This window comes from Ictidomys tridecemlineatus, chromosome 4, assembly GCF_052094955.1.
Source record: "Ictidomys tridecemlineatus isolate mIctTri1 chromosome 4, mIctTri1.hap1, whole genome shotgun sequence".
Taxonomy (NCBI): Eukaryota; Metazoa; Chordata; class Mammalia; order Rodentia; family Sciuridae; genus Ictidomys; species Ictidomys tridecemlineatus.
The window spans coordinates 56849166-56874443 of record NC_135480.1 but is presented as its reverse complement, the minus strand read 5'-3'; the positions used below and the strand labels follow the sequence as shown (position 1 = coordinate 56874443).

Below are 25278 nucleotides of genomic sequence, written 5' to 3'. Positions count from 1 at the left end.
CTCTTCACCCTATTTCTTCAGAAAATTAGAAGCTGTCTGTTGGTAACTTCCTCAACATTCCACCATTTATTAGCCCATATATGTCTGCACCATTCTCTTACCCTTCTGTCTAAACAGAGCAAGAATTCCTTTCATCTAATGTCAGTGCCTATTCTTGTGCTCTGAATGCTGGTCTTTTCTTTTTTGAGGGTCTCTAACTTCCTCCTTTACTATATTCTATTTTTTGGGGGAAGGGGGTGCTGAGGATTGAACCCAGAGCTTTATGCACTTGAGGCAAGCACTCTACCAACTGAACTATATCCCATATTCTTATCAGTGTTTAAATCTGCTGAAACTCCCTTGTTAAACCATCCTATTTCATTTTCTCTCCACTCACCGTCTTATCTTTCTACTTTTAAACCTAAACCTCTCAAAAACAGTTGAATACATTCACTTTTCATCTTAAGGTCACTGGCCATTCCCATTCCTCAACTCAGTTCATTTTGAATTCTACAACTCTTACTCTATTGAAATAGTTCTTATTAAGATCACCTTGGTGATGACCTGGATCAGTAGTTATTTCCTAGTCCTCAGCTTACTTCTCAGTGGTATTTTAGTGCCTCTTTCTTTCTTTCTTTCTTTCTTTCTTTCTTTCTTTCTTTCTTTCTTTCTTTCTTTTCTTTCTTTCTATACTGGGGATTGAACTCAGGGGCTATCACTGGACTGCATCATCACCAGCCCTTTTTAATTTTTTTTATTTTGAGAGTCTCACTAATTTCTTCCAGTTGGCCTTGAACTTGCCACCTTATTGTTTTAGGCTCCTGAGCAGCTGGGATTTCAGGCATTTGTTACCGGGCCTGGCAGTTTAGTGCTGTGCTAGTTCATTATCATTCGTACTTCCATTGGTGCCTGTGTTTCCACTTTGATGATTTTATTACTACCTCTTTAACCATAGCTTCTTAGCCTCCTTAGAAGGCTCACCATCGTTCTAGCATTTAAACCTAAAATTTTCTGTAGATTCTGTTCTTTCTGAGTCTAATTTTTTTTAGGATAGTTTCATCCCCACTCTGAGCTTTAGTTACTGATGACCCTCAGATCTTCAGGCTACTTGACATCTCTACTTAAGTGTCTCAGAAATATCCCAAATTCAACATGTTTCCTTATAAAGTTTCCTTCAATGCCTGGTACTCATCCAGTTTCAGAAGCTAAAAACTTAAGCACATCCTTCTTTCTTATCCCATCACTCAACTGCCAACTCCTCTCAGTTTACATTTGTAAAAAATCCCTTGATTCTGCCTGTTTCTCTCCATCTTCACCATAATCTCCCACTGGGATTGTGGCTGTTGTTGCTTGTCCACATGCCTGCTTTTGAGCTTCTTCAACCTAATCTGCTCATCAACCAGAGCACAAAATGATGCTTAAAACCATTCTTAAAATAAAAACTGGGATTCTAGTTATGACGCAGAAGTCCTTGCATGATCCAGCCCCTGCTTGCCACCAGTTTATCAGTGACTATCAAATATTAGATTATCAATCCTACTTGTTGAATTGACTTGAATCACATTTTACTTTCTCCCTGTTTATTCTAGTCATGCTGGCCTTCAGTTCATCTAGCCTGTCCTGTATTACAGCATCTCAGAGGCTTTGTACTTAATTGTTTCCTGATTTGCAATATTTTTTCCCCTTGGTCTACTTAAGTACTACTCATTCTTGAGAACTTGGTTCAAATCTTCTTTATTGAATGAACTCTTCCCAGACTTCAGCTTCCATAATTCTTATGCTTTGGGTGTGTAGCACTTTTAGCAGTTTATATACTTCATGTGGACAGAATCCATGTCTATATTAGTCACATTATATCTTCATCAGAGAGCCTGGCACATAATTTGTGCTCAATAAATTCATGTTGAATGAACATTTCTCAGTCTTCTTCTAGCTCATTTACTATTAACATAATCAAGAAAAAAGACTTTATCAGAAGAGACAGAAGTAGACCTGCAAATTTAACTTAACAGATGTTTTTCATGCAAAAAAACTCCTTTTGAATGGTATCTTTTATTCTTGCACAGTCAAGCCAACACCAGCACAGCTCCATCTTGAGATTCACTTGTTCTAGTTTCTACTTGATTTCTATATCCTACAATTCTGCTTAATTGTTTCTTGAACACTTTTCTTTCTTTCCAACCCTATTATCATGCCTTAAACATTCATTAGCTCTTATTACAGATTATAGCAGTAGTCTCCTAATAACTTTTTGCCTTGAGCCTGGATACCTTTTGACTAGTTAGGATTTATCTCAGTTAAATGTAACAAAGACTCAAACAACAGTGACTGACAAAACTTTCTCTTTCAAATGAAAATGTTGTCCAAAGCTGAAATGATGACTTTGCAACCACCTGAGAATAAGGCTACTTAATAGCTTTCTGATGGTTGGATGTGAGGTATGACCCTTATCCTTGGGACCCAAGATGGAACTTTATCACATAAGCATTCCAAGGAACAGAATGGGGTAGGGAATGGTGGTAAAGAGGCATGTCCCCCTCCTTTTAAAGACATATACTTGGAAGTAGTACATCATAAATTTGTCATGTAGTCATCTCTTGTTTATATGGGAGGCTGGGAAATGTAATCTCTATTCTTATCAGTCATTTGCCCAGCTAAAAACTGGGGATTTTATTTCTAATTAAGAAGATGATTGCTATCAGAAGATTCCTACCAATTAATTTTCAACACTAGCAAAGAGTGATTATTTAAAATGTAAGTTATCATCATACTGATCTACTTAATGACTTTTGTGACATTCATACTCCTTAGCATCACAACTGAGGCTTTCTCTGATCTGTTTGTAGGTGATGTCTCTGGCCTCATCTTCAACCCTCTTTCCTCAGTTTTTGATTCTCTTATCCTTGGTTATAAAAGGATCACTTCATTTGGTGCTTATACATCATACTACTTCATGACTCTCTTTTTCTGGATGTGTCTCATATCCATATGTTCAAATATTTCACGTATTGAATGACTGCATATACTAGGTTAAACCCTTCAGATAAGTGAATGACATAAATAAAGTGGTTGTTCTCTTGAAACAGCATAGATATGTAAAGGTCAATATAGGAAAAGTAGTCATAACCATGATAAATGTTAAAAAGAGATGTATATTGTAATGGAAACATGATATTACAAACTGTGTTGTTTGTGGGATGAGGGAGAGCTTTTCTCAGGAGGCAATTTTGAAGCTGAGATCCAAAGGATAAATTAATCAGATAAAAGGGGAAAGGCTGTCCTTTTTTCATTTCTTTGTTCAGATGTCACCTTTTTGTTAAAGTTTGCTTTGATGTTTCTATTTAAAATTGCAATCCACACTCCTCTCAGACATTCCTGACCTCCTTAAACTGGTCTGTATTTTTTTTCTATTGCATTTATCACTTCTCACAGACTATATAGTTATTCATTTTGTTTGTTGTTTATTACCTGCCTTCCATACTAGAACATAAACTCTATAAGTCAGGAATATTTGTCATTATTTTTTACACTGATATCACCAAACACCTAATAGTGCCTGACCTAATTGATGCTTAGTAAATATATGTTGAGTGAGTAGAGGCATAGGCATATAATTTGGTTTTACATAGAAGTACCTCTAGTTCGTGACAGGAAGGAGGAAGGAATAATTAAGAGCAAATTTAAATAGTTTTTTGATTTGGTATTGAAAGATTGAGAGAGTTTCTTTTAAATAGCTTGTTTGATGGCTAGTTTTATGTGTAAACTTGGCTAGGCTATAGTTATTTGGCATTAATCTAGGTGTTGCTTTGTAATTATTTATAGATGTGGCTAACATCTACAGTTTCTACAATTAGTTGATTTAAATAAAGATTACCCTTGATGTGGTTTGGCCTTATCCATTTCCATTGAGGCCTTAAGAGCAAAACTCAAGTTTTCTAGAGAAGTTTTGCCTAAAAACTGCAGAATTATCTTCTGAGTGTCCAGGATGCTGACCTTCCCAACCAAATTTGAGTTCACTAGCCCCCATAGTCATGCGAGCCAGTTCCTTAAATAAATCTCTGTATATATACAAATACCTTATTTCTCTGTAGAACCCTGACTGATAAGCATCATTTTTATTATAAGAGATAAAGTTATCATCTGAGAATAAAGCAGAAGAAAATGGAAAATGAGAGAATGGAGATTCGAAATAGTCTGCACAGAATAGAAAAATGAATTGACAAAAGAAAAAAGAAACAATTAGAAATTTAGGTAGTCTTGGCAAAGGTTACTAAGAATTCCCTTCTGTCCTTGTCTGTCTGGAAAGCATCTATTATTTAAGGCCTTAAGTTCTATAGCTTATTGTGATTTGGTTCTTCCTTGCCCTTCCTAAGAAGGCTTATCTGTGCCCTCATTCATCCCCTAATTGAACCCTCCTATTTTGTCTTGTTTAGCATTTTGTCAAAATGAACAACAACCAAACATATCAATAATATCAATGTCTATCAACCAAGGCCTATTCTAAGCATTTTATATACATTAAAACATATAATTCTTACAGTGAAACTTTAAGATAAACACTACTATTATCTTCATTTCCAAGACATAAAACTGCATAAGAATTTTTCAGTTTTCTATAATAATTTTTTAAAATTATTAGCACATATTAAACAAATTAATGTGTTTCCTTGTGATATTTCACACATACATTTGCTTTAATTATAACCACCCTCCCTACTATCATCCTTCTCCTCCAACTTCAGTCCTCTTTCCCTTCCCTAAAAATACCTCTTTTACTTTCATGTGTTTTTGTTTGTAAGAGTCCGTGTATGAGAAAAACTGTGATACTTGTCTGAGATTGACTTATTTTGCTTAATATGATCATCTCTAGTTCTGTTATAGTTTAGATCTAGAAATGTCCCCTGAAAAGCTCATGTTTTGAAATTATGATCCTTAATGCAGGAATGTTCAGAGGTGAAATGATTAGATTATGAGAGCTTTAACCTCGTCTGTGAATTAATCCATTAATAATCTTAATGAACTACTCGGTGATTACTGTAGGCAGGTATAGCATAACTAGAGAAAATAGGTCACTGGGGATGTGTCCTGGGTTATATCTTGTCCTCTGGCTTCTCATTTGCTTTGCTTCCTGGCTGCCATGAGCTGAGAAACTTCTCCATCACACCTACTTCCATGCTGTTCTGCCTTATCTTGGGCCCAGAGCAATGGACTTGGCCAGCTGAATCTCTGAAACCATAAGACCAAAATAAACTTTTCCTCCTCTAAGTTGTTTTTTAAAGTAAATTTTTAGTTGTAGATGGACACAATACCTTTATTTATTCTTATGTGGTGCTGAGGATCGAACTCAGTGCCTCACATGTGCTAGGGAAGTGCTTTACCACTGAGCTACAGCCCTAGCCCTCTATGTTGTTTTTGTCGGGTATTTTGGTCAATGTGATGAAAAGCTTACTAACACAAGTTCCATCTTTTTCCCTGCATATGACATGATTTTGTTCCTCTTTATGACTGAATAATATTCCATTGTGTATATATACATTTTCATATCCATTCACCCACTGACAGTTATCTAGGCAGATTCTATAAGTTGGCTATTGTGAATAGTGCAGTGATAAACATGGGTGTACAGGCATCTCTTTTGTATACTGAGTACAATTCCTTCAGGTATATACCAACAAATAGTATACCTGGATTTATGGTAGCTCTATTTTTAGTCTTTTAGGAACCTTCATATGATTTTCCATAGTAGATCTGCTAATTTACATTCTCACCAATAGAGTTGCTTTTCCTCCCACATTCCTGCCAGCATACATGTGTTTTATGTATTTGTTTTTTGTTTCTTAATGATAGTTATTCTAATTGGGGTGAAATAGAACTGCAATATAGTTTTGATTTGCATTTTCCTGATGGCTAAAGATGTGGGATATTTTTTCATATATTTATTGGTTATCTGTATGAAATTAGGATTTTAATTCAGGCAATCTGACCCCATAGTCTATCTTAATCACTAATGAAGATTGTTATGCATTTATGCATTTTTTCCATAAATATTTTTATTGCCTACTTATGGTGCCTAGCACTAGATATCAGGGAGAGAACAAGGAGCAATCAATCTCTGCCACTATAGAGCTTATGCTTCTAGTCAGAGCAAATAGATAGCAGGCAAATTTAAGTATTTATATGTGATGATAGTAGGTGCTCTGGGGAAAAACAATTCAGGATAAGGAGATAAGGATATAGAGAAAAGTGTTTCCACTGGGTTGTAAGTGAAGAACTCATTAATATGGTAGTATTTAAGCAGAGACTTGAGGAAGTAAGCCCTGAGAACATGTAGAAGGAAGAGTATTCATGCTTTTACTGTTCTACTAGTGGCATAAAAGCCAATGGTTATTTCCCAGTATCCACTTCCCCCTTCTTTCTTTACTAATAGAAGCACCAAATTTTACTTGGGCATATACCACTGAAAACAAAAATTAGATTTGGTAGCTTTACTTGCAGCTAAGAATGGCCATGTGATTGAGTGATGGGTGCAATTGCCTGGCTAAACCCTTTTAGAAAAGAATATGCCTTTTTTCTCTTTCCCTTCATCTCACTGGTTGGGATGGGCCCCAGCAGACATAGTGGTATATTCTCTTGGACCTTGAAGACAAGGACTATTTTCTTGGAGAAAGCAGAACAAATAAAAGACTACCATGTTAGCCCTGGAGTACTTACCCTTGAACAGTTACATGATAGAAAAAAAGTAAGCATCATATTTAAGCTGATGTATTTTGGATCTTTTTATTATAGCATATGTATAGAATTTTAAGATGGTCCCTCAAATTTCTTGCCTCCAGTGTACACACCCTGCATGTTCCCTGGAACTCTGAATATGACAGATTTTACTCCTGTGATTAGGTTACATTTTATGGTATAGTTGACTATAAGAAGGGAGATTTTCTGAGTGTGCTGACCTAAGCATACCAGCCCTTTAATAGCAGGTAGTGTTCCTTGACTGACTGTAGAAAAGGATATCAGAAAAATGTGAAACATCAAAAGGTTTTGAGGCTCCGTTGCTGTCTTGAAGATGGAGGGATTATGTAGTAAGGAAGGAAGGTGGCCTCTGGACCTGAGAGCTTCCCCTGGCTAATAGCCAATAAAGACTTTATTCTTAGAACTGTAAGAAAATGAGTCCAAATTAAGAAGAATGAGCTTAGAAGTGGATTCTTTCCTCAGATCATCCATGTGAAAACTCAGCCCAGTCAGTATCTTGATTTCAGATTTATGATAAATCAGAGAACCCAGTCAAGTCATGCTAGAGATCTGTGAGATACTACATGGGTCTTGTTTTTGTTTTTATGTTTTGTCTTGCTTGTGGTACTGGAGATTGAGCCTAGGAACACTCTACCACTGAGCTACATCCCTAGTTCTTTTTATTATTTTTTAAAACTTTGAGACAGGGTCTCCCTAAATTCCTGAGGCTGGCTTTGAATCTGAATTCTTGAGCCCAGGCTCTAAATTGCTGAGATTACAGGCCTGCACCACCACACCCAGCATATTTTATTAAGCTGCTTGTTTTGTGATAATTTGATACATAGCCACAGAAAACTTGTATATTGGTGAAGATTCTCCAGAGAAAAAGAACCATAGCCTGAGAAGTCCTACAATGTATTGTCCACTAGCCTGAGAACCAGGAAAATTTTTTTAAATCATTCAGTTGAATTTTTAAAATCAGCTACTGCTGTATTCCCAGCCCCCAACTAAATTTGGAGCACTTTAAGATCAAAGGTTTTGCTTAGTAGTGTTTCTCTTTGGGAGGTGGGATGGAGCAGATGTTATGTAGTTGAAGGGATGAAGGGAGGAAGTCCCAAGGCATACCTTCCCGGGACCTGACAGTAATTTAGATGTTCAATAAAACGGCCACATGGATTACACCTGCGCTCCACACACTCAGGAATTTTAGTCCCCCAATCAATCGAGTCATTCTATTTCAAAGCCAAGCAGGTCCTCAGGCAAGCAGCCACGGGCAGGTTTGGCTCAGGTGCCGTCCTGGTTCAGCCCCTGGGCTCAGTCCGCCTTCTCCCAGGTTCTTCTTTCTGGCTCTGGCCTCTCGAGGTCCTCTAACGGTTCTAACAGCTGCGAGCGGAAGGAGCTGTGGGTGGGACCCTGGCTGTGGAATCCGTTTATCTTGGTTCTCCAAGAACAGAGCTGTTGCCCCTGTACCCAGTAGGACCCCCTCCCACACATTCCCAGGAGTCCGACTTCCTCCGCCTTGGTCTTTTAGCCCACTTCTTGCTCCTTCTTCCTATGGGTTTCCCTACCGCATCCTGACAGAGCAGTTCACTGCTCCTTGGCTTTCCGTCCTCAGCATATTCTCAGCCTGTGGGCAAAGATATCTGGTGAATTAGGGCTTTGATGCATCAAAGTGACGACTATTTCCTCCTTTCAGGAGATTACCAGCCTTCACTCTGCAAGAAGGTTCCTTGCTGTGATTGAAGTTCTCTGAAAGCTCTATCATCAGTTTGCCTCTTCAAGGGATTGCACGTGTGTGCGCCAATCTGTGTGGGAGTGGCTGTGGTTAGGGTGATCCCATGCCAGGGACCCAAATCTAAGATCATCCATTTATGCAGCAGGTGCTCCCCAATGAAACCTCATCAGCAGATTTGGCACTCTTCCTTTCCTTCACCTCCTATACCAGGTGAGGGGGACAAGGCACTTGGAGGTGGGGAGAAACTTGTACAGGGAGGGCTCCCACCTCTGACCTGGGTTTTCTTCTTAGCAATCTTTGGGGAAGCTGTATGGAGGGACTGAGGCTTAGGAATGACCTTCTGCAGCTCCATCTTAGGGTCCTAGGTCCCTTCCTCCCTTTGCCCCCAGCTCCATTGATTATGCCAAGAGCCTCAGGTCCCTTTTCCTGCCCCTCTCCTGGCTGGGCTATTCAGGTAAGGGTCAGCAGCAGAGAGCCTGGAACTGGCAGTTGCCACCTGAGCTGTGGGCACGATCACTTCGACAGCAGTTGAATGCACAACTCCTCTTGGTCCTGGAAGAGAAGAAGGTAGGTGTCTCTCCTGATGAGGTAATATCAGATGCCCAAGAGTCTTGGCACTCTATATGTGGCCTTACCAGCAAAGGACAACACTGGGCTGGTCAGAAGAAACAGAGGCAATTCTCGAAGGCAGTGACGGATTCAGAGCAGCCTACGGTGCTGAAGCTCCTGCTAGCTGAGCTCCAAAGTCTCTTCTCAGCTGTGTTGCAGGACTGTAGCCCTGCAGCTTGGTGCTACCTGCATGGGGTACTGGAACTGCTGCCTCCATATCGTGAGTTGCTAGTTGGTCACCTTGATTTGTTACCCTTTCTGGAGCAGCTCTACTGCTGGGCACCCTGGGTGAAAGCCCAACTCCACCTGGACCTGTTAGATGCCATAACAAAGGCTTTTCCCCCAGACAGTTCTCTGTTAGATAGTGCCTCCCATGTTGACTGCCATCCCCAGAAGAAGATCCATCAAAGGCTCCCATGCTCAGCCTGTCCTTTTGTGCTGGCCCGGTGGGGTGGGCAGCAAGTAAAGGAGCAATTGGCCACATGGCTGCGACCAGTGACACTGCCTGAGTTACAGCGCTGTCTAGGTATTGTTGGTACTGAGGTGGCCCTAGAAGAGGCCAACTGGCTGGATGGTCTCAGTCTTCTGCCTTTGGCACTGGCAACAGACATTCCTGTACAGTATGAAACCTGTGATGCTGACATCTCAGAGGAAGAGCCTGATGGAAGAAGAGAGACTGAGTAAGTTAATCACCAAGTGGGGCTTTGGGCAGAGGAGAAGAAGAACTTAATTTATGGGTACCACTAAGTCCAGTCAATGTTACACTTTTTTTTTTTCTCGGTACTGAGGATTGAAGATTGAACCCCGGGGGGAGGGGGGGGCTTAACCACTGAGCTGTATCCTCAGCACTTAAACATTTTTTTTTTTAAATTTTTGAGACCAGGTCTCAGTAAGTTCCTCAGGGTCTTGCTAAATTGCTGAGGCTGGCCTTCAGCTTGCAGTGCTCCCGTCTCAGCCTTTCATATCACTGGAGTTACAGATATTTGCCACCACACCCAGCTGGTCTACTTAATATCTATAGTCAGTTTATCAATTTTAGGGATTAGCCTGACCCCATGCTAGTGTGAGGTTTCTTCTTTTTCCTTTTTGATAGCAAAATAAACTCAGTGTCTCAATGTTAATCCTCACAGGGAAATGTAGAAATTAAAATCAGAAGTCTGCCATTTGGAAGCCAAAGGTTAAGAAAACAGTTTGACCTTCCAGTTTCCAGACTTTATTTCTCAGATGGTGCCAGAAACATCCTTAGTTCTTGTTCTCATTCATTAATAATCACTGAGCCTTGCTTCTGGGCATACCTTGTGTTGGGTTCTAGACCATAGGTTTAGGATCCTTAGGATACTCCTAGGGAGTGCTTGTGGGAGTGGCCTTCCCTACAGATCTGTGTGAGCTAAATGCTCTACAAGGCAGAGGGTGGAAGGAGGCCACTGGAGGGGATTTCATGCCAACTCTTCCAGAGTCTTCCTCCTGCCCTTCCAATCTGGATTTTCTAGCCCCTAGAATGATTTTTCCCACCAAAATCTGACTATGAGAGCTCTCTTTAGGATTTCAGAATATCTACAAAGAACTCTTCTGAGAGTTCTTTACCTTTAGTCTTGGAATTTCTCTCGGTCCTCTGGCTTAATTTTCTAGGTATTTTGTAGCTTTTCTATGACACCTTCACTATCTAGGAAAAGGCTAGTTTTTACCTGTTTTTTTTCTTCAAATGAGTTAATTTCTTTTTAAAAATAATTTATTTATTCTAATTAGTTATATATGACAGAAGAATGCAAATTTTGAATCATTGTACACAATTGCAGCACAACTTTTAATTTCTCTGGTTTCACACAATGTAGCATTGCATCATATGTTCAGTCACACATGTACCTAGGGTAATGATGTCCATCTCATCTCACCTTCTTTCCTGCTCCCATGCCTCTTCCCCCGCTTTGGCTTGTCAATTTTTCTCCATTCCCCCCACCCATTATGGATTAACATCCACTTATCAGAGAGAACATTCAGCTTTTGGTTTGTTTGTTTTTAATTTTATTTATTTTAATTAGGTATATATGACAGAAGAATGCATTTTGATTCATTGTACACAATTGCAGCACAACTTTTCATTTCTCTGATTGCACATGATGTAGCATTGCACCACATGTGCAGTCATACATGTACCTAGGGTAATAATATCCATCACATTCCACCATCTTTCCTGCCACCATACCCCCTCCCTTCCCCTCCCTCGCCTTTACCCAATCAAAGTTTCTCTATTTTTCCTATGTCTCCCCCCCATTATGGATCAGCATCCACTTATCAGAGAGAACATTCAGCCTTTGTTTTTTTGGGATTGGCTTACTTCGCTTAGATGATATTCTCCAACTCCATCAATTTACCTGCAAATGCCATAATTTTATTCTCTTTTAATGCTGAGCAATATTCCACTGTGTATATGTACCAAAGTTCATTATGTACCAAAGTTCATTATTATGTTCATATGTACCATTCATCTATTGAAGAGCATCTAGGCTGGTTCCACAGTTTAGCTACTATGAATTGAGCTGCTATAGACATTGATGTGGCTCTGTTACTAAAATATGCTGTTTTAAGTCCTTTGGGTACAGACGGAGGAATGGGACAGCTGAATCAAATGGTGGTTACATTCCAAGTTTTCTAAGGAATCTCCATACAACTTTCCAGATTAGTTGCACCTATTTTCAGTCTTACCAGCAATGTATGAGTGTGCCTTTCCCCCCACATCCTCACTAACACTTATTGTTGTCTGTATTCTTGATAACTGCCATTCTTGATAACTGGCATGAGATGAAACCTTAGAGTAGTTTTGATTTGCAGTTCTCTAATTACTAGAGATGCTGAACATTTTTTCATATATTTGTTGATTGATTGTCTATCTTCTTCTGAGAAGTGTCTGTTCAGCTCCTTAACCCATTTATTGAGTGGGATTGTTTGCTTTTTGGTGTTAAGTTTTTTGAGTTCTTTATATATCATAGAGATTACTGCTCTATCTGATGTGCATGTGGCAAAAATTTGCTCCCAAAATGCAGGCTCTTTCTTCACCTCATTGATTGTTTCTTTTGCTGAGAAGAAGCTTTTTAGTTTGAATCTATCCTATTTATTGATTCTTGATTTTATTTCTTGCACTTTAGGAGTCTTGTTAAGGAAGTCGGGGCCTAATCTGACATGAAGGAGATTTGGGCCTACTTTTTCCTCTATTAGGTGCAGGTCTCTGGTCTAATTCCTAGGTCCTTGATCCACTTTGAGTTGAGTCTTGTGCATGGTGAGAGATAGGGCCTTAGTATCATTTTGCTGCATATGGCTTTCCATATTTCCCAACAACAATTGTTGAAGAGGCTATCTTTTATCCAAAGTATGTTTTTGATGCCTTTGTCTTGTATGAGATAACTGTATTTATGTGAGTTTTTCTCTCTGTCTTCTAACCTGTACCATTGGTCTACATGCCTCTTTTGGTGCCAATACTATGCCATTTTTGTTACTATAGCCTTGTAGTATAGTTTAAGGTGTGGTATTGTAATACCTCCTGCTTCACTCTTCTTGTTAAGAATTGTTTTAGCTATTCTGGGTCTCTTATTTTTCCAAATGATTTTCATGATTACTTTTTCTATTTCTATAAAGAATGACATTGGGATTTTAATTGGAATCACATTGAATCTGTATAGTGCTTTGGGTAGTGTGGCCATTTTGGCAATATTAATTTTGCCTATCCAAGAGCTTGGGAGATCTTACCATCTTCTAAGATGTTATCCAATTTCTTTCTTTAGTGTTCTGTAGTTTTCATTATAGAGGTCTTTCACCTCTTTTGTTAAATCGATTCCCAAGTATTTTATTTATTTATTTATTTGTGGCTAATGTGAATGGAGTAGTTTTCCTAGTTTCTCTTTCAGAGGATTCACCACCAATGTATAAAAATGTATTTGATTTATCGGTATTGATTTTATATCCTGTTAATTTGCTGAATTCATCTATTAATTCTAGAAGTTTTCTGATAGAGTTTTTCGGATCCTCTAAGTACAGAATCATGTCATCAGCAAATAATGTTAGTTGAGTTATTCTTTTCCTATTTTTATCCCTTTAATTACTTTCGTCTGTCTAATTACTCTAGCTGGAGTTTTAAGGACTATGTGAATAGAAGTGTTGAAAGAGGGCATCCCTGTCTTGTTCCAGTTTTTTAGAGGGAATGCTTCCAGTTTTTCTCCATTTAGAATAATGTTGGCCTTGGATTTAACAAGATAGCTTTTACAATGTTGAGGTATGTTCCTACTATACCTAGTTTTTCTAGTGTTTTGAACATGAAAGAGTGCTGTACTTTGTCAAATGCTTTCTCTGCATCAATTGATATAAGCATATGATTCTTACTTCTAAGTTTATTGATGTGATGAATTGCATTTATTGATTTGCATATGTTGAACCATCGTTGCATCTTTGGAATGAACCCCACTCAATCATGGTGCACTGTTTTTTAAAATATGTTTTTGTCAGAAATAACATGTATAAAATGTTTTTTTAAAATACGTTTTGCCAGAATTTTATTGAGAATTTTTGCATCTATATTCATCAGGGATATTGGTCTGAAATATCCAGTTTATGGCTAGGTCAAGTTTTTCCTGAAGTCTCAGAGCCCTAATGGTGGGCAGATAGGCTGGCTCCTGGAACCCTGATGCAAGATAGCCAGTGACAATAATTTATGCCTTTAATAGCCCCAGTAGGCTCTTTTGCTTTTACAAAGAGCTTTCCTGTGCCCTAAATATGAATTTTCTTTCCTTGGGAACCTTAACTGAAATGGCAGTAGTCTAAGATGTTGAGACGTGATCAGGTTCTTCTCCCTCTCTTGGAACCTGGTGGTAAACCTCTATCTAGCTAATACAGCTTAATTTACATTAAGTTTTGCAGGGCTGGCTTCCCATTCATTCATTCATTTTATAGTATTATTGGATATATATATATATCAGAAACTGCTAGGTTGCTGGGCACATAAGAAGTGAACAAGACTTTCCCTTGGAGTCTTACAGTTTATTTAGGGAGATAGATATAGATATCTTTTTTATATTTGATATTGGGGATTGAACCCAGGAGCTGGGTGCCACTGAGCTATATCCCCAGACCTTTTAATTTTAAGACAAGGTTTCACTAAGTTGCTGAGGATTTTGCTATATTGCTGAGATTGGCCTCGAACTTTAGATTCTTCAGCTGTAGCCTTGAGTCCCTGGGATTACAGATGTGTGCCACTATGCCCAGTGTTATACATATAGACACTTTAATATAAATAAACTATAACTAAAAATTATAAATATAAAACAAAAAGCCCACTACTTTCATGTGGCTTCTCTGGGATGTGTGTTTGTATACACAGTTTGGGGAAAGCACCTCAGAGGAATTTGGTTAACAAAATAGATTAGGTTAGCAAAATATCTTGCAGGTTAGGAAGTGAAACAAAATTTCAAGGAGGCAGCAGTCAGTAGTAATAAATGCTATGGAGGCAAGAGTAAGAATCTGAAAAATATTGGGTTAATAGTAGGAATATGTTAGTGAGAAAGTCTCAATGGAGTTTTGTGGGGAGGAAGGCAGATTGTAGTACATTTGGGAATGAATGAAAGATGAAGAAGTAGAAATCTTGATTTAGTATTTTTTCATGAAAAAATTCTTGAAGAATGAGATAGTAGAACAGCAACTTTAAAGAATTTTGGTGTCTACATAGGATTCCTTTTGAAAAAGTAGAGAGTTTATAACTTTTAAGTGCTTCTTTAATAATAAGAGGAACTTTAAAATATATCATAGAGCGGGTATAAGGGATCCAGAGCATTGATCAAGAAATTAACCTTGTAGAGAAGAAAGAGAAACTTTTTTTTTATACTTGTAGATGGACAGAGTTGCCTTTAATTTATTTTTATGTGGTGCTAAGGATGGAATCCAGTGCCACACACATGCTAAGCAAGCACTTTGCCACTGAGCTATAGCCCCAGCCTAGAAAGAGAAACTTTTGTAGAGAAGAAAGAGTAATTCTTTCTTTCAAACTGGGGGACAGATAAGTGTGTGGAAAGGCAACTGGCATTCAAGGTATTAGTTCATGGCTCAGAACCTGTTTCTCCAAATGGGGAAGGAAGTAAAGAATGGTGTGGGACTGGGGGTTGGCAGGGCTGGATATGGGGTTAGGTATAAGATTGAGCAACCCAAAAGAGGTGGCTGCTTATGGCTTGTACTAAGACAGCAAAGTAGAATGAGCCCACAGTCAAAACTGAATACTAGAGATTCATAGAGGAGTCAATATTTATGGTTCTTTGATCCTATCAATCTACTATATCATGTAAGCCTTCAGCTGCTGAGGAAATAAAACTTGTGGAAGAGAATGAAACTTTAGTAGCGGTTATTCCATTTAAAATATCATGTTCTAACACAAAAGTCATAAACCCTATTTATTTATATAAACTTTAGATAGAATTGTACTTTTAACCATGGAATGACTTATCTCAGCAATTTTGTTGACCAGTATGGTAGGAGGGTAATAAGATGAGAGTATTGGTGATGGCTTGAGGGGGTTGAAGAATACACCATAGATATTGGCTGGAAAGGAAAAGGTCTGAAACTAGAGTTTGAGTGATGATGGGAGGAGCAAGAGTGAGCAAAAGTATGGAGACCAGGCAGGGTTGGAAAGCAGGTACAATGGGAGCAGAGGGAGGAGATAAGATCCAGAAGGTTAGCAAGGTTGACTGAAAGGAAGATATCCAGGACTGTAGGCTTATAGGGTGATGAGTTGGGAGAATAGTCTTCCCATTATTTGTACATAGTATTATGTAATACTGAGTTGACAGAAATCACACTTAAAGCAAAATGATTATTCATTTATCAGAAAGGAAGGGGTTATCATGCACAAGTCTATGTGAATATAGCTCCATGACTGAGGTATAGAACAAACTGTATTTTCTCAGTATTTGACACCTGTATAGGTGATAGACAGGCTCTAATAGTGTCGTATCGCATCCCCTCTAGCTCCTCCTTTCACTGACCAACGGTAGCAAGGCCCACCTCTAGGTATCTGACCTCTTTGCTCTGCATTTTCCCTCCTTTTTTTTTTTTTTTTTTTAACTCAGGTCTCAACTTGACTATGAAGTTCCTGTGGAGAAGGCCTTACCAAAGAGAAGTACTGCCTTCTTATCTGAGACTTCCTTCTTGGGTAGCCAGGTGATGACCATTCTGAATTCAGAGAAATACTTGAAGAGCATCCACTTCTTCTATCTCAATGTGGCTCCCAGTCGGTACTTTATGTAAGAGCCTTTATCCAGACCTCTTCTGCATCCCCAACTCCCTGATTTTCTCCCATGCTATCTAGTTCCCCTTTTTTTCTCCCCATGTACATTCCTCTCCCTGTTCTTTATCCACATACTCTTCCTCTGTCTCCCAGTTTCCCTCTTTCTTCTGTTCAGCCTTCTCCTCTCCATTCTCTACCTCCTCTTTGCTCTTTTTCTTTTTCTTTTTCTTTTTACTGTTATGTGCACTTTAATAAGTATTTCAAGAGACAAAACATGCAGTCTTTGCCCTCTTTTGCTCCTGTAGCATTTTGTCTTAGTTATCCTTTTCTTACTTTTTTCCTCTTCTTTATTCTATTCTATACTGGAGAAACATTTGATCATAGCCTCAGAAGCAAATTTAATGATGATATCTTTCAACTCCAGTGCAAGAATCAGATGTTTAAATCTTAACAGTGTCTGGGAAGCTGTGTTTTTTCTAGGGGCATCCTACTCTTTAGTCTGAATAAAAGTCTACTTTCTTAAAACTTTTATCTTTGGTCCTAGTTTTATCTCTGGGATGAAACAACTCTCCCCTTCCACATGACTTGAGGCACTCATTCTTTCATTTTCTCTCATCAGATCTTAATCTTAGTTATTTAAAAATATTTTTAAAATTTTTAACTTTTTATCTTTTTATTTTGCAATGCTAGAGAGCAAACCTTGACCTTTGCATATAGTAGGCAAGCACTCTACCATGGAGCTATATTCCCAACTGAATATTTTTTTTAATTTTTATTTTTTTAAAAATATTTATTTTTTAGTTTTAGGTGAACACAGTGCCTTTATTTTTTATTTTTATGTGGTGTTGAGGATTGAACTCAGCGTCTCACACATGCCAGGCAAGTGCACTACTGCTTGAGCCTCATCCCCAGTCCCAATATTTTTTATTTTTTATTGCAATATAATAACTAGCTATTTATGGGGTAGAATGTGGTATTTCAATTTATGTATACACTGTGTGTAATGATCAGAGTAATTGGCATTTTTATCATTTATCAAATAATATTACTTATCATTTCTTTTCTTCTTTCTGTAACCCAGTGGTGTTCAACCACTGAGCCTTATCCCCAGCCCATTTTTAATTTATTTTGAGACAGGGACTCAGTAAGTTGTTTAGGGCCTTGCTAAATTGCTGAGGCTAGCTCTGAACTTGTGATCCTCCTGGCTTAGCCTCCCTCACCACAAGGATTGTAGGCATGAGCTACCATGCCTGGCATCATTTATCATTTTTTTGTGTGTGTGTTGAGAACATTCAAAATCCTCTCTTCTAGCTGTTTAGAAATAGTAAATTAATAGTTGTCACCTGTAGTTTTCCTATTGTGCTATAGAACTTTAGAAGTTATTCCTCCTATCTAAATGTATCCCTGTACCCATTAATCATCCTCTCTCTATCCTTTCCTCCCCCACACCCTCTCAGGCTCTGGTAACCACTGTTACGATGGACATTTTTTTCACATTTTAACATCTCTGAAATTGAAGTGCGTCTTACAAATTGATAGGGTATCACATTGGAAGCATTTGTTTTATCTTAGTGTCTCATAAAATAATGCTACAGATTACAACTGGTGGTATCTTAAATTAGATATAAGATATCTGAGTTGGGATATACAAATGTCTTGCAACAAGCTACATGGTGTTTTTCTTCCTTTTCATCTATCTTTGGCTTCAATTCCTTGATAATATTGTTCCATCTTTTTAGTTTAAAAACAATGTCATTCTCTTTTCCCTTCTTCCTGTCTTCTGCCTTCCTTTCTGCCTCCTTTCCCATCTTCCCCATCCTTCTCTTGTCTCTTCTTAAAATCTATACAAGTCCCTTTGGTTCCCACTAATCAGAGCTATTTTTTAAAGGCCCTACAATCTGATAGTGGTGCCACCAAACAAAGTGAATCCTGAGCACTACATCTTTTCTCCCTTTGGGATTCTCCATGTACATCCTGTGGAGGGCAGTGAAACGATGACATTGGGTACCTGGCACCGCCACTCTGTTCTGTGGCAAAAACTTCAGTTCATTCCATTTTTTAAGAATTTCCTCTTGCGCAAAGCTTTAACCTGGTAGGTGGTGATGGGGCTGGGATTTGGAGGGGAAATGAATGAGAGCAATAGTAAATTATTACTGACCTGTAATTTGTAGTTGGAAGAAGAATGTGAAGTTGCAGGGGCTGTGTCGGCTCCGGAATCTCCTGGGGAATCAACTGCTTTTGGCTGTACCCCACTTTGGAGCTGGGCTGCTCCATATTAACAGGTAAAGTCTTAAAAACCCAACTTCAGTGGATTTTTAAAAAATTATTATTATTATTTTGTGGTGCTGAGGATTGAACCCAGGATCTTACCCATGTGAGGCAAGCATTCTACCAACTGAGCTATATCCCCAGCCCTTTAAAAAATATTTTGGCAAAAAATAACAACACGTTCATTGTTGAAAAAATGGAAACAAAAAAGCATGAAGGAAAAAAATAAAGTTCTAATCCTACCACCCTTAAATAATCACTATGATGATTTTATTACATATCCTCCTGTCTTTTTTCTATCACATATATAAAATGTGATCAAATGTGATCATATGTTACATAGTGTATATGTAACATGATCTGAACATATCTCCATGTAATTACATGTTCTATATTATATTGTCCCAGATATTACACAACTATTAAATATCAAGTCTAGCGGTCTAATTCAGATGTTTGAATCCAAATTTTTTTTCTTTCAGTGCTATTATTTCTATTCCTTTCATTTTGGGAAAATATTGGTTATCCTTATTTTTGGTACTTCTTTGCCTTCCCTTCATGATGCTTCACTTTTCACAAGCATATTCTGTAATAAGAGTTGGAGAATCAAAAAGCTATGGAGCCTAAGCAGGAGGTATTGAAGGAATGCCAAATGTAAAGAGGTTAGGTGAAGAAACTGGGAGTCTTGGGGGAACTGGAATCTGGAGATTGCATCTGAAGAGGACAATCACTACTCAGTTTCAACTAATTGTCATTTGGGAATATAGGTTCAGCATGATCAGCCACCTTATTTTTCAGGACTTCCTGAAGTCTACATTTTGTATTGAAATTTCTTAATTTTAACTTTCTGGCTCCAATTTTAATTAAAACACCATACTGGAGCACATTGAAAAACTTTCAGTATGAATCTGAACCATTGGTTATGAGTTTGCAACCTCTGTTCTAGGCAGTTTTCATCCTATAGTCTTACCCAGTCCTCCTGATGTAATTGAAAGCATAAGGACTTTGGAGGGTAGAATTTAGATCCTGAATACTAGCAAGGGACTTTACTCTTTAAGCCTCAGTTTCCTGATCTGCAAACTGGGATAATCTATGTTTGCACAGCTATAATGAGAATTAAATGAAATTGTGGTTATAAAGTACCAAGTTCCATGCCTTTTAGTAGGCACTGAATAAATGACACCTGTTATGATTATCCTGTCTACTTATTGAGGGCCTTTCATATTTTTCAAGGATGTATAGAGATATGGAGTTCTCTGGGGAGAAGTGGGAAAAAGAAATGGGCTTCCTCAGAGGTGGTCAGCCTATAGAGGACTTGCAGGGTCATTACTTTTGATCCTAAAACTGATTTGTTGATGTAGACTTTTGGAGCCTTCAGCTTCCCTATTCCAAGGAAGAAGCCCCTTTGTCTCTTTCTGAGTTAAACCTTAGAACTTATCTGACCCTCTCTCCTGGTAGAGATGTCACTAGGTATAAACATTTTTACATACCCTGAGCCTCTTCCAAGTAATTTCCTAGCCAGAAACTCTCTAGGCTTGAACTCTACCAGAGAACTCTGAAGAGGAAGCTGTCTCTGTTGCTTATTGGAAATATTACAATCTTTGTAAACATTTTCTCAGCCTGGGGTGAGCTGGGCTGGGAAAGGTGTGTAAAGGTGTGTAAAGAGAGAGAGCTGGGATTCTATCCTAATTAGCTTATTCCTGGATTCTAGGCTTCTGCAAGAGTTCCACTCTGTGTCCTGGCTACCCCAGGAGCCAGATCGATGTTATGAACTCCAAGATCTGCAGAAGGCTCTAGCCAAGGAAAACTACAAGGCTCTACGGTTACTCAATCACTTTCTGAAGCTCTGTACATCTATTCTTAAACTGGTAAGGAGCCCTAGTTTATTATAAACCTTTTCCCCCAGCTGCTCTCTGCAGAGTTCCAGTCTTCTTTTACGGGATCCTCTGTGTGACATGACTCTGTAATCAGATCAGAGCCATTGTCCTGCCCAGCAATAGCAGTCTCTGCAAATAGATGGATCAATAATAGGTGAGCAGACACTGGGACTCAACTTTTCCTGAGGGTTGGTCCTAGCCTAGGATCATGTCTGTTTTGTCAGTTGTTTGTGCTGACAATAGGGAATTAGAGTACTGAAGAGTTTAAAAACTGGAATCCTGATCTCTCATGCTGCTGGGATTATCTCTGAACCTATCTTGAATCTTTGATAGTCCACTTCAGATGCAAGCAAGGATGGAATCCTTCCTAGCTATGACTTTGTTTGGCTTTTCTGACTCAAATAGGACTACTCTATAGTATGATGTGCATTTCAGGGTTGCTTCCTCCTTGCCCCTCCACGTCAGACAAAAAGTAACCTTTAGCTGGGATCTTGCCAAGCACTTTCCTCTTCTCTGTTCTGCTTCCCTCACTCCCTTAGGGTGTTTTTTTCCTCCTTCAATAAATCATATTTTCCAAAATCTCATACTCAGGGTCTGCTTCTAGGAAAATCAACTTTAGAAAACATGCATTATTAGACCAAGCTCAATTATTACTTTATTAAAATATCCTTACAGGCACAATAATTTTTTGACCTATTTTATCTTTCAGCTTCTGAATAGTACATGTTAAATATCTCCCCTGTGACTATAGATTTGTTAATTTATTCCTTGCTGTTCTTTCAGTTTTTTGTAACATGTATTTAAAAATCATGTTGTTATGTGCAGAAAAGCCAAACAAAGTCATAACATTATTTCTTGTGTGACTTATAAATAAAAAGTCTTCATTCTTTTTTCTTTCTTTTCTTTTTTTCTTTTTTTTCTGTGTGTGTGTGTGGGGGGGGGTCCCCAGTTAAACTCAGGGATGCTTTTCCACTGAGCTACATGCTCAGCCCTTTTTATTTTGACATGGAGTACTGGTAAGTTGCCCAGGCTGGCCTTGATCTTGCCACCTTCCTGCCTCAGTCTCCTGAGGATATTTTATATTTGTTTTAATTTTTTCCATATTTTTATTGGCACATTATAGTTAGTACTTAATGGTGGGATCATTTGTTACATATTTGTACATGCACACAATTTAACAATACATTTAGCAATATCATTCCCCAGTTTTTTTCTTTCCCTGTCCTCCTCCCTCTCCCTAGTTCCTTATATCCCTTATATTTTAAAGCACACTTTATTACTTTACTTTTTGTGTATCTCTCATAAATAGATGAGAAACATTTAGTCTGAGAGTCTAAATCTTATAACAGGTTTATCTCATTTACTATGATTACTGATAGATTTAGACTCCATCTTGGTGTTTTCTGTTTCCTATTATTTCTAGTTGAGTCTTCATATGTTTCTGTTCTTGGGTTGTTTACAGTTTTGTTGTTACCCACTGTCCTGCAGTGATTTGGATATTATATACTTTATTCTTATGATTGCTCAGGCACTATTCAGTGTCTTCTCATCTTTCTTAGTTTTTGACTGGTGATTTTGTTTCTTTTCATAGACTCTACTTGTTGAGGAATGGTGGATATGTGACTCAGTTACAGGAAATGAAATCTAAGTGAAAGTAACTGGAAAAATTTTTAGAGGTAGATCCACCTGAAATGTATTTTTGGACCTTTCCTATCTTATTAGCTAACCCTTGGATGAAATTTCTGGTGATGGAAAAGCCATATCACTGTGATTAGGGTGAAAGTCATACTAAGGATGGAGAAATGGAGAAAACAAAATGATTTGACTGATATTGGGCCAAATCTATGGATTTCTTTTATTTTCTTTGGGCCATTCTGGGGACCAAACCCTGGGCCTTTGCACATGCTAGGTAAATGCTCTACCACTGAGATATACTCTCAGCCCTGGATTTCTTATTGCATTAAATAAATAAACTTTCTACTTGCTTAAGCCACATTTTTTCTAGTTTTCTGTTTCCTGCACTTGAATGCATAAGTATAGCTGTTCCACTCAAATTTTTATAACAATCTCTTTCAAGTATTTTTCTAATAGTACCTTCTCAAGGAGACCCTTTCTGATCACCCTATTTAAAATTAGCACCAGGACTCCCAACCCTTCATTCCCTTCCTTCTTTTGTGGCACTTACCACCTTTCCACATACAGTATAAACTATTCATTATGTTTTGGTCATTATTCATTATGCCCACAGAGGACAGGGATTTTTATCTATTTAATTCACTGAAATATCTCCAGTGCTTATTGCAGAATATGCCCAAAACAGGTGCTCAGTGAGTATTAGCTGAATGAATGACAAGTGTGAATTTGTATTCATAACTTTCCCCAAGCATAATAAGAACCTTAATACTCTGCTAATTTTCTTTCTCTTCTCTCATTCTCTCCTCATTCTTCTTATTCCTCTTTTTGTCTGGCTTCCTACTATTCTTACCTTGCCATCTAGAATTTCAGTTTTGCATTGTTAAGAAGAGTATTGTTTTGTAACATATTCATATAAAATTAACAGTATTTTTCACCAATTTCTTTGCCCATTAAAGCTTCTTGAAGACAGTGTTACTCTCTTGGATTCTTTTTCTTTTGTCTGAAGTATCTTATTTCTTTTTTCAAAAAAAAATTTTCCCTAGTTGTAGATGGACACAATACCTTTACCTCATTTATTTATATGTGGTGCTGAGGATTGAACCCAGGACCCCACATGTGCTAGGCAAGTGCTCTACCACTGAGCCACAACCCCAGTCCAATTATTACTCATTTTTTTTCAGGAAGAATCTTTGGATGGTAAATTTTCTGAGTCTTTATATATCTAAGTATGTCTTTATTCATTCTTCAACTTCAATGATACTATGGCAAGGTATAGGATTTCAGGGTTAAAAATTTTTTTCTCATAATTTAGAAGTTAGTATGCCTAGTGCTGGTGTCTATCAACTATGTTCCATTATAGTGATAATTATTATTGTTGTTGTTAATGTGATTTTATCCTAATGGATGCTCAGTAGACCCTTTCCATGTGAAATGTTATATTCTTTATATAAAAATTTACAGTGGACCTATTCGATACTGGGCACCATATTAAGCAATTAAAAAGTGAAATGAGGCTTAATAGAGGGTCCTTCCTTAAGGAGCTCACAGTGTAGTGGATGAGCCATACAAGTTTCTAGATAACGATGGTGTTCTGGACTAAGGGCTATGTGGTAGGAAGGGCACACTTTACCAAGCCTGAGGACATGTTTGTGTATCATGTGCCTTGCTTAGGACTTAACTACAGTTCTGAAGACTGAGACTTGAGCACATGAATAGTGTAAACACAATCCACAGATTGAACCAATCAGTTCTAATCATGAGCTCTGTGCAGCATCGCAAGGAACAGGACAACATCAAGGGCAAAGGGTCTATCTGGACCAATATAACTTTATTATTTCTCCTTTATGTTCCTCAATAGAACTTGACAATCATCAATTCTCTGCATAGGCTGAGAATCCTCCTAGATCTGTGAATAATTCCAAAGAGACTCCCAAGCTTTGTCCCACATTTCCCCTCCTTCAATAGAAAGTCTGTTAGTGTCCAGAAATAGCTTCTACTAGAACATAAAACAATATTATGCTACTTAGCAGGCCACATTACCAAGACCTAATGGTTAAGTCCATGTTCTGGAATTATTGCTGAGCTTTACTCACCTATTTTTTTGTCTGTTCTATGTATTGTGAAGTTCTTAGTGTTTTTTGTTTGTTTGCTTATTTTTTTAAAAAAATTATATAATTAGTTATACATAACAGTAGAATGCATTTTGACACATCATATATAAATGGAGTATAACTTCTCATTCATCTGGTTGTACATGGTGCAGAGTTACACAGGCCATGAAATCATATATGCACATAGGGTAATAATGTCTGATTCATTCTACTATCATTCCTACTCCCTTGCCCCCTCCCCTCTCTTCACTCTCCTCTATTCCAACATACCTCTATTCTACCTGCTCCCCTTATTATGAATTATTATACCCATATTGGAGAAAACATTTAGCCTTTGATTTTTTTTGGATTGGCTTGCTTTGCTTAGCATAATATTCTCCAGTTCCATCCATTTACTGGCAAATGCCATAATTTAATTCTTCTTTAAAGTTGAATAATACTCCATTGTGTGTATATACCACAGTTTCTTTATCCATTCATCAGTCGAAGGGCACCTAGGTTGGTTCCATAATTTAGCAATGTGAATTTAGCTGCAATAAATATTAATGTGGCTATGTCACTGTAGTATGCTAATTTTAAGTCCTTTAGTATAAACCTAGGAGGGAATGACTGGGTCAAATGGTGGTTCCATTACAAGTTTTCTGAGGAATCTCCATACTACTTTACAGAGTGGTTGCACCAATTTGCAGTCCCACCAACAATGTATGAGTATACCTTTTCCCCCACATCCTCACCAACATTTATTGCTGCTTGTATTCTTGATGATTAGTGAAGTTCTATAGACACAAATTTTCTAAAGTTCCATCCTGAGGGCTTTGAATATATTCAAAATATGTGTGATAGGGCTGGCCTATTGCATTAGCACATAAGGCTTCCTCTTAAAAGATGTCCTGCATTTTGTATCTTCTCAGTCACATAAAAATTTCTGGGCTAGGGCTGGGGATATAGCTCAGTTGATAGAGTGTTTCCCTTGCCTGCACAAGGCCCTGGATTTAATCTGTAACACCACAAAAAAATAATAATAATTCTGGGGCTGGGGCTCAAAATGTAGCTCAGTGGTACATTTGTCCTGATGTT

At 38.0% G+C, this 25278-nt stretch overlaps 1 protein-coding gene across 1 annotated transcript in view; it reads left to right on the top strand.

Annotated features, from left to right (window-relative positions):
* Positions 1–8579: 8579 nt before the first annotated feature.
* Positions 8580–25278, top strand: part of Dnhd1 (dynein heavy chain domain 1) — an 86857-nt gene continuing 70158 nt past the window's right edge. Inside the window, exons 1-6 of the mRNA XM_078044919.1 lie at positions 8580–8653; positions 8809–9732; positions 16153–16326; positions 18199–18402; positions 18482–18592; positions 20290–20446. Coding sequence (XP_077901045.1) covers positions 8580–8653; positions 8809–9732; positions 16153–16326; positions 18199–18402; positions 18482–18592; positions 20290–20446 — 1644 coding nt within the window. The remainder of the gene's footprint in view (positions 8654–8808; positions 9733–16152; positions 16327–18198; positions 18403–18481; positions 18593–20289; positions 20447–25278) is intronic.